Genomic DNA, 14,395 nt, shown 5'->3' on the forward strand with positions numbered 1-14,395 from the left:
TGAATTGTAATGGGTATGAAGTGTCTTGAAAGCAGGGTATAAGATGAACATCAACAAAAGCAAAACGAGGATAATAGAATGTAGTCGAATTAAGTCGGGTGATGCTGAGGGAATTAGATTACGAAATGAGACACTTAAAGTAGTAAAGGAGTTTTGCTATTTGGGGAGCAAAATAACTGATGATGGTCGAAGTAGAGAGGATATAAAACGTAGACTGGCAATGGCAAGGAAAGCGTTTCTGAAGAATAAAAATTTGTTAACATCGAGTATAGATTTAAATGTCAGGAAGTCGTTTCTGAAAGTATTTGTATGGAGTGTAGCCTTGTATGGAAGTGAAACGTGGACGATAAATAGTTTAGACAAGAAGAGAATAGAAGCTTTCGAAATGTGGTGCTACAGAAGAATGCTGAAGATTAGATGGGTAGATCACATGACTAATGAGGAAGTATTGAACAGAATTGGGGAGAACAGGAGCTTGTGGCACAACTTGACTAGAAGAAGGGATCGGTTGGTAGGACATGTTCCGAGACATCGAGGGATCACCAATTTAGTATTGGAGGACAGCGTGGAGGGTAAAAATCCTAGAGGGAGACAAAGAGATGAATACACTATGCAGATTCAGAAGGATGTAGGCTGCAGTTGGTACTGGGAGATGAAGAAGCTTGCACAGGATAGAGTAGCATGGAGAGCTGCATCAAACCAGTCTCAGGACTGAAGACCACAATAACAACAACATGTGTCTTCTACTAGCATTCATGTTTTACTAAAATTTAGAATCCATTGTCCCATAAGTTTGTTTTTCTACGTTCAGTGCCAACTTTTTAATCATAAATATTAACCAATCTCAACGATATTTTTGTAGGAAGTGGTCTTGAGGTATTTGTATGCTTCTATGCATTAGTATTAGCGACAGTGTAGTTTGTCAATTTCATTATCACATTTACGTACTGATAATTAAAGAAAATTTAAGTTTGAAATTTAGGAAAAATGCTGAATTTTTTCTCGTAAGATGAATGCATAGAATTGCTGAACAGTGTGTGGTGAATGTGCCTAAAGAAACTAAAATGTAAAAATTGAAGACTGAATACAAAAATTTGACTTTCAAACAAACCATTAAAAGTCACATTAAAAATTGGGAACTAAAAAACCAATGAAGCCTGGACTTCTAAGCTTGGGAATTGCTACATATTTATATGATATACACGATTTTAAACAGCGGTTCAAATTGACAAAGTAGAAGGAAATTTAAATTATTGGGTAGAGTCACTCCTTAGGATGGCTCCTGGTTTTGTGCGTGCCGAGCCAGAGGTGCAGTTTTTGGGATGGAATCGCAATCGGAAGGACCCTCAAAACGAGCGTTCAGATCTCTGTTTTCTGTTCATCCGTATCAATTGGCGCTTCTCGCTTCGCTGGTTACTGGCACAATGAGACCAGCGACTCCAGAAGCAGATTGCATCTCCATTGTGTTAACTATCGTGTTATGTCGCTCGTTCCCGCGTGTAATAATGTCCAGTGTACGGCGAAATCTGATAGCGGAGCAGCAACAAAAACCAAACAGGTCTCATTTGAATCAGTAATGCTAGAGCGCTGAATGACCAGCGTTACCTGCGATTCGGAGACGCCATTCAGAGGGGCATAGACGAACCACATGACGGTCTCTGTGCAGGGCGGAGTGGTGAAGCTGCCGTTGTAATAGTAGTAGTCGTCGACGGGGTAGCCGGAGAAGATCTCGTCGTAGGTGAGTTCCTCGTCCGGCTCTGTGGTCTGACCAGGCTTCACAACTTCGGGCAGGGCTCGCACGATTGGAGCCAGCGACGGGTTGTCTTCATCTTGTAGCTGCAACAACGTAGCAAACAATGCAATATGTACAGGGAATACCGATTTTCCTGTTCTTGCTCGTGTAACAACGTGATACATAAGTTACGTACACAAATCTCTGGAGATACTGATTTTCGTCTTCCTGTCCCTGTAACAAAATGGCACACGAATAACGTACAGTATTCTTCATGAATGCGGTAATGGTGTACGTAATTGCTGTGTTACTACTTTAGGTATTTCGAATCCGTCTTTGCAGTTACTAAAAATGCGTATACATGCTACGAAAAAGAAAAAAAAACGTACCACGAAGGAATCATCCGAATAGGATCATACTTGGTAAATGTATTTTACTTGTAAAGGCAAACAAATTATTACAGTTCCAGGAAAAATCGACGATTTCTTCAAGAGAAAGAGCTCCACAAACTGAGCAAGTCGATAACGCGTTAGTCCACCTCTGACTAATATGGAAGCAATTATTCGACTTGGCACCGAGCGAGGTGGCGCAGTGGTTAGACGCTGGACTCGCATTCGGGAGGGCGACGGTTCAATCCCGCGTCCGGCCATCCTGATTTAGGTTTTCCGTGATTTCCCTAAATCGCTCCAGGCAGATGCCGGGATGGTTCCTTTCAAAGGGCACGGCCGACTTCCTTCCCCATCCTTCCCTAATCTGATGAGACCGATGACCTCGCTGTCTGGTCTCCTTCCCCCAACAAACCAACCAACCATTCGACTTGGCATTGATTGACGGAGTGGTTGGATTTCCTCCTGAGGGATACCGCTCCACATTCTGTTCTACTGGCATGTTAGATTGTCAAAACCCCGAGATGGCTAGACACCTCTACCCATAACGCTCCAGACGTTCTGAACTGGGGAGAGATACGGCGACTTTGTTAGCCAAAGTTTGGAAACACGAACACAAGCCGTAGAACGCTCGTGGTGTTCAGGGTGGGGTCGTGGGGGGGGGGGGATGTGGGGAGGGAGGGGGATGGGCGGAGAGTGTTATCTTGCTGAAATGTGAGCCCAGTGTAGCTTGCCACGAATGGCAAGAAAACGAGGCATAGAATATTGTCGACGAACCTCTGTGCTGTAAGGGTGCAAGGGTTGACAACCAGAGGTGTCCTGATGTGAAAAGAAAAGGCTCCCCAGACCATTCCTCCTGGCGGCGCGTGACAATCGGAATGGTGTCCTTCGGCAGTCCGGGGCGTCTCGAAACACATCTTCGGCCTGGAATCTCATTGACCGGAGCAGAAGTGTCTTTGGTCATGAGTCTCGCTCCGAATTGAGCACCGATGACCAGACGTAACAATTTGACTGTCGGCCACCATCCGGCTCGACCATCAGGAGTAATGCTCTGGGGTCCCATTCCATGTCTGGATGCAAGCCGCGGCACCCTTACATCACATACAGCCCGTTTTATTGCCTTTCATGGCAAGACACCGTGGGCTTACATTTCAGCAAGGCAACACCCGCCCGCACACGGCGAGTGTTTCTGCTACTTGTCTTTGTGCTTGGCCAGCAAGGTCGCCGGATCTCTCTCCAATTGAGAATGTTTGAAGCATTATGGGCAGGGCCCTCCAATCAGGATTTTTCGGTCCAGCTAGCTAACTGGGAAGAATTTGGTGCAATATTTCTCAGGGGGACATCGAGCAACTCCTTCAATCAGTGTTAAGCCGAATAATTGCTTGCATTAGAGCCAGAAGTCGACCAACACGTTATTGACTTGCTCAGTTTGTTAAGCTCTTTCTCTTAAATAAATCATCCTATTTTGCCAGTATTTTATCTCGCCAAAAGCTGTTTCTAAATGTACGGAAAGTTGCGTCTTATATATTTATATTTGCCAACTTTCATAAGTTATTTCGTATCGATTATCTGCTAGTAACCTTTACTTAAGCCGCTAGCACGTCATAGCGGAGAAACGACGAAACAGTTCCCGAATTGAAGACTGCCATTTGCAGGGACCAATATGAATACTGGGGTATTGTTTAAAGGGTATGAGAGACAACGAAAGGGAAAGCACTAAACAAAATGAAAGGCTGTTTACTTAACAATCCCCGCTGAGCCTGTCTTAAATGAATGAAATTTGCCAGTTTTCTGTTTTAGGTCTCTATCGAAATACGGGAAGCAGTTCGTATATATTGAAGAATGTAGGGCTCATTCTTACAAATAGGGGCGAAAATGCATCAAATTAGCGATTCAGGATAGTTGCATGAAACTTCCGAAGTCTCAGACAGTGAGATTATTGTATCACTCATTAAGTTTTTCAGTTTAGGTTCTTGTTTCATATTTCGTGGCACTCACAACACGTCTGTCTTTTGAGCTTATTTTTCAGTCTTTATTTTTGTATGACATAATTTTATCTACCTTCCTTTCCACAATTTTATCGTGTTTTCCTTCGAATTATTTGTACCTCAATGATTGCAATCTCCAACATGACTTGAGCTAGCGACTTCATTTTCACACTTTCTCTAAATAGTAGGCTCCCAAAGTCCTTATGAATTATTGTGCAATGCAAGCATTGCCCTGCAAATGGCGCCTTCAATATGGCAGAGCTACACTAGCGCCAGTGAGCTGTGTAGTTACTTTTAGTACGTCTGTGCTTTGGGCCCTTAACTCTGACCCCAGTGATCGACTTCTGCTTCATTAATATATCTGCTGCCTAGGTCAAGAGGGTATGAAGGCGAGCAGACGGTGGGCATGCTTCGCAAGTTTCTAAGGAGAACAAACCTATCTCTTCTCTGTTCGTACCTGTAGAAGAGAACAACTTTATGACGTTATGGTGTGAAATCGTGTGCTATTGAAAGTGGTTGCATTTATACGTGCTGACGAAGAGAGAGAGAGAGAGAGAGAGAGAGAGAGAGAGAGAGAGAAAGACAGAGAGAGAGAGCTACATGTATGTGCAAGCAGCAATGGTGTGTGAGATATTTTGTTAAAATAAATCTCCACTAACGCAACGATTCTGGATGAAAGGTAACACTTTTGCTTAACCGAATACGGGGTGAGCCAAGCGGCTTCTAAAGATTTGCCCAGATCAATTACTGAATTTGTGCAGAGTGGCCCTCGCGAATGCGACTCAGTGCGGCATTTCCGTTCTGTTTGTGAACTGCAAGTATTTCGCGATCAGGTTCAGGAAGTCGGTTTTTCATTCGCCAAGCAGATTCTGCATCTTACATGATTTTCAAATGTATGTTGCACAACTGTTCTTCATTGGTCTGTGGCTGGAGGCAGTACGTGTGTCATCCAAAAATAATCAGTGCGGTCTGTGTAAAACGTCTGTATTTTTGAGGTACAATAATAATAGCAAGCTTAATAAAATGTTATACCTTTCACAAGCTGCGACATTGTCGCGAATAAAACAGTGACCCGTATATACACAATAAGTATCCTTTAATTTACGTCTATGGTCACAAACTTTTTGTTAACGAATTACCGGTTTCTGTCTATAATGACCGTCATCAGATCTGTTTTACAAAAACAAAGTCCTAATGTACTGCAGACATAGTGGCAGCGTCAAATGTTAAATGCTGAATCAGCACCAGCACGTCAACTGTATACAAACAACATCATATGCCCGAGTCATGTTGTCAGTAGCACTACAGTAATGCTACTGACAACATGACTCGGTCATATGATGTTATGCATGTGCAGAACATTAGAACTTCGTTTTTATAAAACAGTTCTAATGATGCTCATTATAGACCGAAACCGGTAATCTGTTAACAAAACGTTTGTGACCTTAGACGTAAATTAAACGAAACTTATTGTTGTACCTTTATTCCAAATTTATACCATTCATAACATAAACTCACTTAAATTAAATAATAGTTCCATAGTGTAATAGATGTGTACAACGATAAGGCCTTACAAAAATGCACTATCTGAAAGTAACTAAACTGAATAGTTGTTCCTTTTTTTATTTTTTTCGAGATAAATTTTTCAGTCATCAGTTGCTGAAAATTACAGTCATGTACAAAACAATGAATATTTGTAGTAACTAATACTCAGAGGTAAGCCGCTCTTTGCGTTAATAAGTTACTTTCAGATCACGGAAGGTAAGTTCTCCTCGAGATCTTCGAGAAGGCAGCTACTCCACGTTCTGATTATGTTTTTTGTGATATTGTGGTATGGTGTGACTCACCAAGACGTAGTATAACCACTTTATACACTGAAGCGCCAAAGAAACAGGCATAGCCATCCGTATTCAAATAAAAAATATGCAAATAGGTAGAATACGGCGCTGCGGTCTGCAACGCCTATATAAGACAACAAGTGTCTGGAACACTTGTTAGATCGGTTACTGCTACTACAATGGCGGGGTATCAAAATTTAAATGAATTTTAAGGTGGTGTTGTAGTAGCCCCGCGAGCGATGGGACACAGCATCTCCGAGGTAGCGATAAGTTGGGATTTTCCCGTACGCCATTTCACGAGTGTACTGTGAATATCAGGAATCAGCTAAAACATCAGATCTCCGACATCACTGCGGCTGGAAAAAGATCCTGCAAGAATGGGACCAACGACGACTGAAGAGAATCGTTCAATGTGACAGAAGTGGAATCCATCAGCAAATTGCTGCAGATTTCAGTGCTGGGACATCAACAAGTGTCAGTGTGCTAACATTCAATGAAACATCATTGATATGGGCTTCCGGAGCCGAAGGCCGACTCATGTACACTTGATGACAGTCCGACACAAAGCTTTACGCCTCGCCTGAGCCCGTCAACGCCGACATTGGATTGTTGATGACTGGAAACATGTTGCCTGGTCGGACGAGTCTCGTTTCAAATTGGCTCGAGCGGATGGATGTATTCAGGTATGGAGACAACCTCATGAATCCATGGACTCTGCATGTCAGCAGAGGATTGTTCAAGCTGGCGGAGGTTCCGTAATGGTGTGGGGCGTGTGCAGTTGGAATGATATGGGACTCCTGATACGTCTAGATAAGACTCTGACAGGTGACACGTCAGTAAGCATCCTGTCCTAACATCTGCAACCATTCATGTCCATTGAGCGTTCCGACGAACTTGGCAATTCCAGCAGGATTATGCGACACCGCACACGTCCAGAATTGCTACAGAGTGGCTCCAGGAACCCTCTTTTGAGTTTAAACACTTCCGCTGGCCACCAAACACCCCAGACATGGAAATTATTGAGGATATCTGTGATGTTTCTGTAAAGTCAGTACCATCATTGTTTATTTACAGTGTTACATTTACACTTACAAAATCATGATTTCGGCCTTAATGTGCCATTATCAAGTGTTTTCTTAAAAGCAGGTTAGACAATGACAGTGAAATACATAACAAGTGATATAACAGTATAACAAGCCATAATGTTATGCGAATGGATATCCCTATTCTTTATATTATGTTAAATTTAAATGTGCTGTTTAACAAGAAATCTTTTGATTCTTTTATTTGCTTAAATTCTTTTATGTACATGACATGTTTCACATACCTCTGTTATTTGCACTTATTCCTAAGTAATGTGCAACACATATAACAGGATTTACGAGTACATGCCTGATACGTACATCATAAATATCGCTTCAAACCTCACTGGTTAATTAATGAGTGAGTAGATTAAGTAATTGCACTGGATTGTATTAATTCTGAATTGAGGCAAAATTACACAACTTAGAGCTGGCTATGTGTTAATTTCACATATAAAGCTGTATATTTACCTACTAAAATTTACGTCATTGACTAGCTGGACTTCTATATTTATGATGCAGCGAATATTATCGAGAGGTTTGTTACTGTTTATGTTTATGAGCAGGCAACTTCATTCTGTACTAAGATAAACAGGTACTGTAAAGATGTAACAACTACCAAAGAAAATAAATTGCCCCTAACCTTTCGTATCCTACCGGACACTGACTCCAAAGACTAAAAAAGGTTACCTGCTTGTAACAGGAATTTCTTTGACCAAGACAATTTGACACTTAGCCAACTGTCATTCAGTCAAGACGGTGTACACAGTAACAAAACAAAGCAGTAGGCTATGCCAGAAATATCGACTCTTAGACAATGTTTCTAATAGTGTATTTTAATACGACAGTATGCCATCCCAGGCAATTTATAATACTTGTAAGTAAGCATTACAAATATGGATTGTTATACGGTTAGGTACTTCACTGTTATTGTCTAACCTGTTTTCAGAAAACATTTGGTAATGGCACTTTGAAACCGAAATCATGATTGTGTAAGTGTAAATGTAACACTGTAAATAAACAACAGTCTAATAGCGGTACTGTCTTTAAAGAAATGTATTATGACTGTGGCCAGGCGTTATGAAAAAATTATTAAATATCTGTGATGCCTTGCAACATACTTTCCAGAAGAGATCTCCGGCCTCGCATACTCTTATGGATTTATGGACAGCCCTGTAGGGATCATGGTGTCTGTTCCCTCCAGCACTGCTTCAGACATTAGTCGGGTCTACGCCACACTGTGGTGCGGCTCCTCTGCGTGCTCGCGGGGTCCCTACACGATATTAGGCAGGTGTACCAGCTTCTTTGGCTCTTCACTGTATATAAATGTACAAGTTTTGGTCTAAGCCTTACTAATTTGAAGAGAACCAAATCTTCAACTTGTTTTCAGTAATTCGGATGTTAACCAGAGGCAATATTAAATTATTTCACGTGTCAAACATAAAGTCAACAGTGATATTTAAGTATCGATCTCTGAAGACCCTGAACTGAGGATAGTCAGACTGCACTATACCGGGTGGTGATAATTAAAGTCGAGTTACTAACGAAGGTCCAGCGTCGGCTGGAACTATCGTATGGCAGAGACACTTGGTAGATATTCCAACGCCTTAATGAGGAACCGATTTACGCTGGAAAACAAATTGGTTCCAGTTGTGGCCACCAGGTATAAGTCTCACACTGTACACTGCTGGTATGACATCCACGCTGCCATTTGACAGCCGTAACGTGAGCGAACAGTGTGGCTATAGAGAAGAGAGACCATTCGCTGTTGTTGAAACAGTTTTATTTGAACGGCAGTAATTGCAGTGCAGCGTTGAGAGAGTATCGTTGACTAATAGGTCTAAGTAGATGCCCGATGTCATTAAGAAGATGATAATGATGTTCAAAAAGACTAGTGAGCTTGGTGCGGCACCTAGAAGAGAAAAGCGTCATACTGGTGGAAATTATTGACGAGATTGCTGTTACTGTAACTCACCATGCAGCATGTGCTAGTATTCATGCAATGTGACGAGAATTGTTCATCCCATGGTCAATAGTACGGAAAGCTGTTTGGTCTGTTTCAAATTTCACCCAGACAAATCCAGACACCGTTGCGACTGAAACCGCATGACACGCAGCAACGTTCTAAATTTTCTCTTCGGTTTCAGGCACGAGTCGAAGTCAATTACGGGGCCGAGCAATATACTGTGGAGTGACGACGAACATTTTACACTGCAGTGAGTACACAGTACTACAGAATTTTGGGCACCGTTAAACCATGTGCTGTGCAAGAAGTCATTGGTCTCGCCATATGTGACAATGCGGGGTGGATTCACAAGCACATTTATACTCGGTCCGTTCGTCTTTGAAGGGACGTCTGCACATTATCGACACTTCTTTCTACAGCACATGATTCCTTCTTTGGAAAAGCACAAGTGTGTGGGAACCACTGTTTTCGAGTAAGATAGGGCAAAACCTTCTCCATTAAAAGTTCTTCTTAATGCAGCCTTCCACGAACATGTTATCTTCAAATGTTTTCTACATACATGGCCTGCAAGATGACTTGATATGAATCTACGTGACATTTGGCTTTGTGAATAGGTAAACGAACGCTTTTACCAGCGACACTTTCGGTCTCTACGTAATCTATAGGCCAGTATGTAGGAACACGTTGCTCATATTCCACCGAAACTGCTACGAGCAACTGTCGATCAGTTTCACAGATGCACAATCTCGTCAACGTCTCCGGTGCTCATAATGAACAATCTCTGTAGGCGGCCGTTTATAATAGAATCAACATTAGGCCTTGAAACTTCCTGGCAGATTAAAACTGTGCGCCGGACCGAGACTCGAATTCGGGACCTTTGCCATTCGCGGGCAAGTTCTCTACCATCTGAGCTACCCAAGCACGACTCACGCCCCGTCCTCACAGCTTTACTTCCGCCAGTACCCCGTCTCCTATTTTCCAAACATCACAGAAACTCTCATGCGAAACTGGCAGAAGTAGCACCTCTGGAAGAGCAATTGCCCGCGAAAGGCGAGGGTCCCGAGTTCGAGTCTCGGTCCGGCACACAGTTTTAATCTTCCAGGAATTTTCATATCAGCGCACACTCCGCTGCAGAGTGAAAATCTCATTCTGGAAACATCCCCCAGGCTGTGGCTAAGCCATGTCTCCGCAATATCCTTTCTTCCAGGGGTGCTAGTTCTGCAAGTTTCGCAGGAGAGCTTCTGTGAAGTTTGGAAAGTAGGAGACGAGGTACTGGCGGAAGTAAAGCTGTGAGGAAGGAGCGTGAGTGGTGCTTGGATAGCTCACATGGTAGAGCACTTGCCCGCGAAAGGCAAAGGTCCCGAGTTCGAGTCTCATTCCGGCAAACAGTTTTAATCTGCAAGAGGTTTCATATCAGCGCACACTCCGCTCCAGAGTGAAAATCTCATTCTGGAACATTATGCCTTTCTCATTTATTTTACCTTTCCTGCGCACGTCCAGTTCCTAATCCGTTACATGTGGAAACATATGTCTGTCTTGCATTCACAGCGCCGGTTATGCACTCGTTGGCCAAAATTGGAACTAATTTTTTTGCTGTGTAAATCAGTTCGTATCAACGCATTAGAACATCTACCAATTTCCGCTCTATTTACAGCTCATGCTGGACCTCAGTGAGCAGTTGTACTTTATTTATAACCACCAGGTACTAATTAACAGGGTGACAATTACTGAACTATATAACATAAAATCGTCATAACTTCTGAACGGTTTCCGTTTGGACGTTGAAACTGCACGGTTGGCCGTTTGGCATTATGGGAATTAGTATGCGCATGCTCTTGCGCCTTGTTGATGTCGGCCATTTTCATTTGGATGGGTTCGCCAATAAGTAGAATTGGCGCATTTGGGGGACTGAGAATACGAATTTCGCGATCGGGAAGTCTCTTCACACTCAATGTGTGACTGTGTGGTGTGCAATATCCAGTCACGTGATAATCGGTGCGTTATTGCTTGGTGGCACGGTGTCTACCGAATGGTACCTGAAAGGTTTTGTAAGATGATTTCATCCCCATTATCCAAAGTAACCCTGATTTCGACAATATGTGGTTCATGCAAGACGGAGCTCGATCCCATTGAAGCATGAGAGTGTTTGATGTCCTGGAGGAGCACTTTGGGGACCGCGATCTGGCTCTGGGGTACTCAGAGGCCACTGGAATGGGCCTCGATCGGACACCATATTCTCCGGATCTGAACACACGCGACTCCTTTTTCTGGGGCTGTGTTGAAGGCAAGGTGTACAGAAATAAACCCAAACCCATTGCTGAGCTGAAAACAGCCGTTCGGGAGGACATCGACAAAATCGATGTTCCGGCACTTTGCAGAATTTCGCTACCCGTCTTCGGCACATCATCGCCAATGAAGGCTGCCATATCGAACACATTATAACCTAAATCCGAATATCCGTAGTGACGTTTACGTGTTGAATAAAGTGTGTGCACGCCGTAATTTGTAACTAATTTTAGGTTTTTGTTTCCATATAATTCAATAAATGTCACCCTCTATGTGAGCCTCCCTAATTTTCAAAAGAGAAATCTTGTATGGGACGTAATAACTGCTGGATGTTGCAGTATAGGCTGCAACAGGATAAAACAAGCGCTTTAAATACACTCCTGGAAATGGAAAAAAGAACACATTGACACCGGTGTGTCAGACCCACCATACTTGCTCCGGACACTGCGAGAGGGCTGTACAAGCAATGATCACACGCACGGCACAGCGGACACACCAGGAACCGCGGTGTTGGCCGTCGAATGGCGCTAGCTGCGCAGCATTTGTGCACCGCCGCCGCCAGTGTCAGCCAGTTTGCCGTGGCATAAGGAGCTCCATCGCAGTCTTTAACACTGGTAGCATGCCACGACAGCGTGGACGTGACCCGTATGTGCAGTTGACGGACTTTGAGCGAGGGCGTATAGTGGGCATGCGGGAGGCCGGGTGGACGTACCGCCGAATTGCTCAACACGTGGGGCGTGAGGTCTCCACAGTACATCGATGTTGTCGCCAGTGGTCGGCGGAAGGTGCACGTGCCCGTCGACCTGGGACCGGACCGCAGCGACGCACGGATGCACGCCAAGACCGTAGGATCCTACGCAGTGCCGTAGGGGACCGCACCGCCACTTCCCAGCAAATTAGGGACACTGTTGCTCCTGGGGTATCGGCGAGGACCATTCGCAACCGTCTCCATGAAGCTGGGCTACGGTCCCGCACACCGTTAGGCCGTCTTCCGCTCACGCCCCAACATCGTGCAGCCCGCCTCCAGTGGTGTCGCGACAGGCGTGAATGGAGGGACGAATGGCGACGTGTCGTCTTCAGCGATGAGAGTCGCTTCTGCCTTGGTGCCAATGATGGTCGTATGCGTGTTTGGCGCCGTGCAGGTGAGCGCCACAATCAGGACTGCATACGACCGAGGCACACAGGGCCAACACCCGGCATCATGGTGTGGGGAGCGATCTCCTACACTGGCCGTACACCACTGGTGATCGTCGAGGGGACACTGAATAGTGCACGGTACATCCAAACCGTCATCGAACCCATCGTTCTACCATTCCTAGACCGGCAAGGGAACTTGCTGTTCCAACAGGACAATGCACGTCCGCATGTATCCCGTGCCACCCAACGTGCTCTAGAAGGTGTAAGTCAACTACCCTGGCCAGCAAGATCTCCGGATCTGTCCCCCATTGAGCATGTTTGGGACTGGATGAAGCGTCGTCTCACGTGGTCTGCACGTCCAGCACGAACGCTGGTCCAACTGAGGCGCCAGGTGGAAGTGGCATGGCAAGCCGTTCCACAGGACTACATCCAGCATCTCTACGATCGTCTCCATGGTAGAATAGCAGCCTGCATTGCTGCGAAAGGTGGATATACACTGTACTAGTGCCGACATTGTGCATGCTCTGTTGCCTGTGTCTATGTGCCTGTGGTTCTGTCAGTGTGATCATGTGATGTATCTGACCCCAGGAATGTGTCAATAAAGTTTCCCCTTCCTGGGACAATGAATTCACGGTGTTCTAATTTCAATTTCCAGGAGTGTATGTATTTTCCATTTTAACACATCGTAGGGTTAGAACTGCCTCATGTCGTACTACATTTCTACAGAACCCAAACTGATCTTCTGGCATGTGTTACATTCTTCCGTAGTTAATTCGTCTTAGTATTTTGCAACCATAAGTTGTTAATCCGATAATCTGCTGAGAATAACACTTGTCAGCATCTGCCTACTTTAGTACTGGGAATTTTACATTCTTCTTGGTGACTGTGGGTATTTTACTGGTCTCATGGGAATTAATTTTCATGCCAGGAGGGACAGCCATGCCATAGTTGGTTCTCCAAATGATCTTAATAATTCTGAGGGAATGTTATCGACTCTCTGAGGAGTGTTTCGATTTAGTCTTTCAGTGACCTGTCAAATTCCTCTCGCAGTATCACATCGCCCAACGTTTACATAACTTGTCATAAAGTTTCTCTCCTTCTGTGTATCCCTCCTACTTTTCAGCCTCCCATTCCGACTTAGTACTGCTTTGGATGTGAACTATTGAAACCATACTCACAGGGTACAGCTGGGAAATCCTCAAGACCCCGCCTGGGTACTTGGACGCTTGCTCGTAGTTTGTGTATTCCTCGGAGAACAGTGCCCACTGAGCTTCCAATGGATACCTGGAACATTTAGAAATTACGGATCAGCTGCATCTCCGTTCACTGTCACACTCAAACACAAAAAGTTAAAAATTATGGAACAGGTGGACGTGGATCTATGCACACCGTCACGGTCACACACACACACACACACACGAACACACACACACACACACACACACACACACACAGACAGACAATCGCACACCACTGACAGCATGTAGGTAGCACATAAACGTCTAACAAAATTTCGTCCAATGAATATTTTTCGTAGAAAAGATACTTGTGTACATCAAAGAAAGGCAATTTGCCAACGCTGTAATTACATGTACACAATACTGTGAAGATGTGCTCCGCACCAGATGTGGTGCGTTGAATTTTGCGTTGGAATGCTGGAGTTTTAAAGTTTGATTTCACATCTAGTTGCATTTTTCTTTTGATTTCGTTATCTTGTCTGGGAGTGACAAGGTATCTGTCTTCTTAGGTGCTATACACCAGTTACAGCAGTTCTTGCGCAAAACGTGTGATTATTTGAGACCAACACTTACATGACAGAACAATCGTTTCATTATTCCGTTTTTAGAAACGGCTTTTCAATGTTACACATTATAATTAGCAGAAACTCACTTACTACCATAATGTGCAGCTGTGCTATTGTGATGAACTCCTGAGACATAATGTCTTATTAAACAAACAACTGGCGACCTGAGATGTCAG

The 14,395-nt window shown here is 44.1% G+C and overlaps 1 protein-coding gene across 1 annotated transcript in view; it reads right to left on the reverse strand.

Moving 5' to 3' along the window:
- The window catches only part of LOC126161361 (carbonic anhydrase 6-like), a 72,649-nt gene that overhangs the window by 9,274 nt on the left and 48,980 nt on the right, over nt 1–14,395 (reverse strand). The window contains exons 6-7 of the mRNA XM_049917130.1: nt 13,594–13,699; nt 1,606–1,836 (exon numbers count right to left, since the gene is read on the reverse strand). Coding sequence (XP_049773087.1) covers nt 1,606–1,836; nt 13,594–13,699 — 337 coding nt within the window. The remainder of the gene's footprint in view (nt 1–1,605; nt 1,837–13,593; nt 13,700–14,395) is intronic.

The sequence above is a fragment of the Schistocerca cancellata genome, chromosome 2 (genome assembly GCF_023864275.1).
Source record: "Schistocerca cancellata isolate TAMUIC-IGC-003103 chromosome 2, iqSchCanc2.1, whole genome shotgun sequence".
Classification (NCBI taxonomy): Eukaryota; Metazoa; Arthropoda; class Insecta; order Orthoptera; family Acrididae; genus Schistocerca; species Schistocerca cancellata.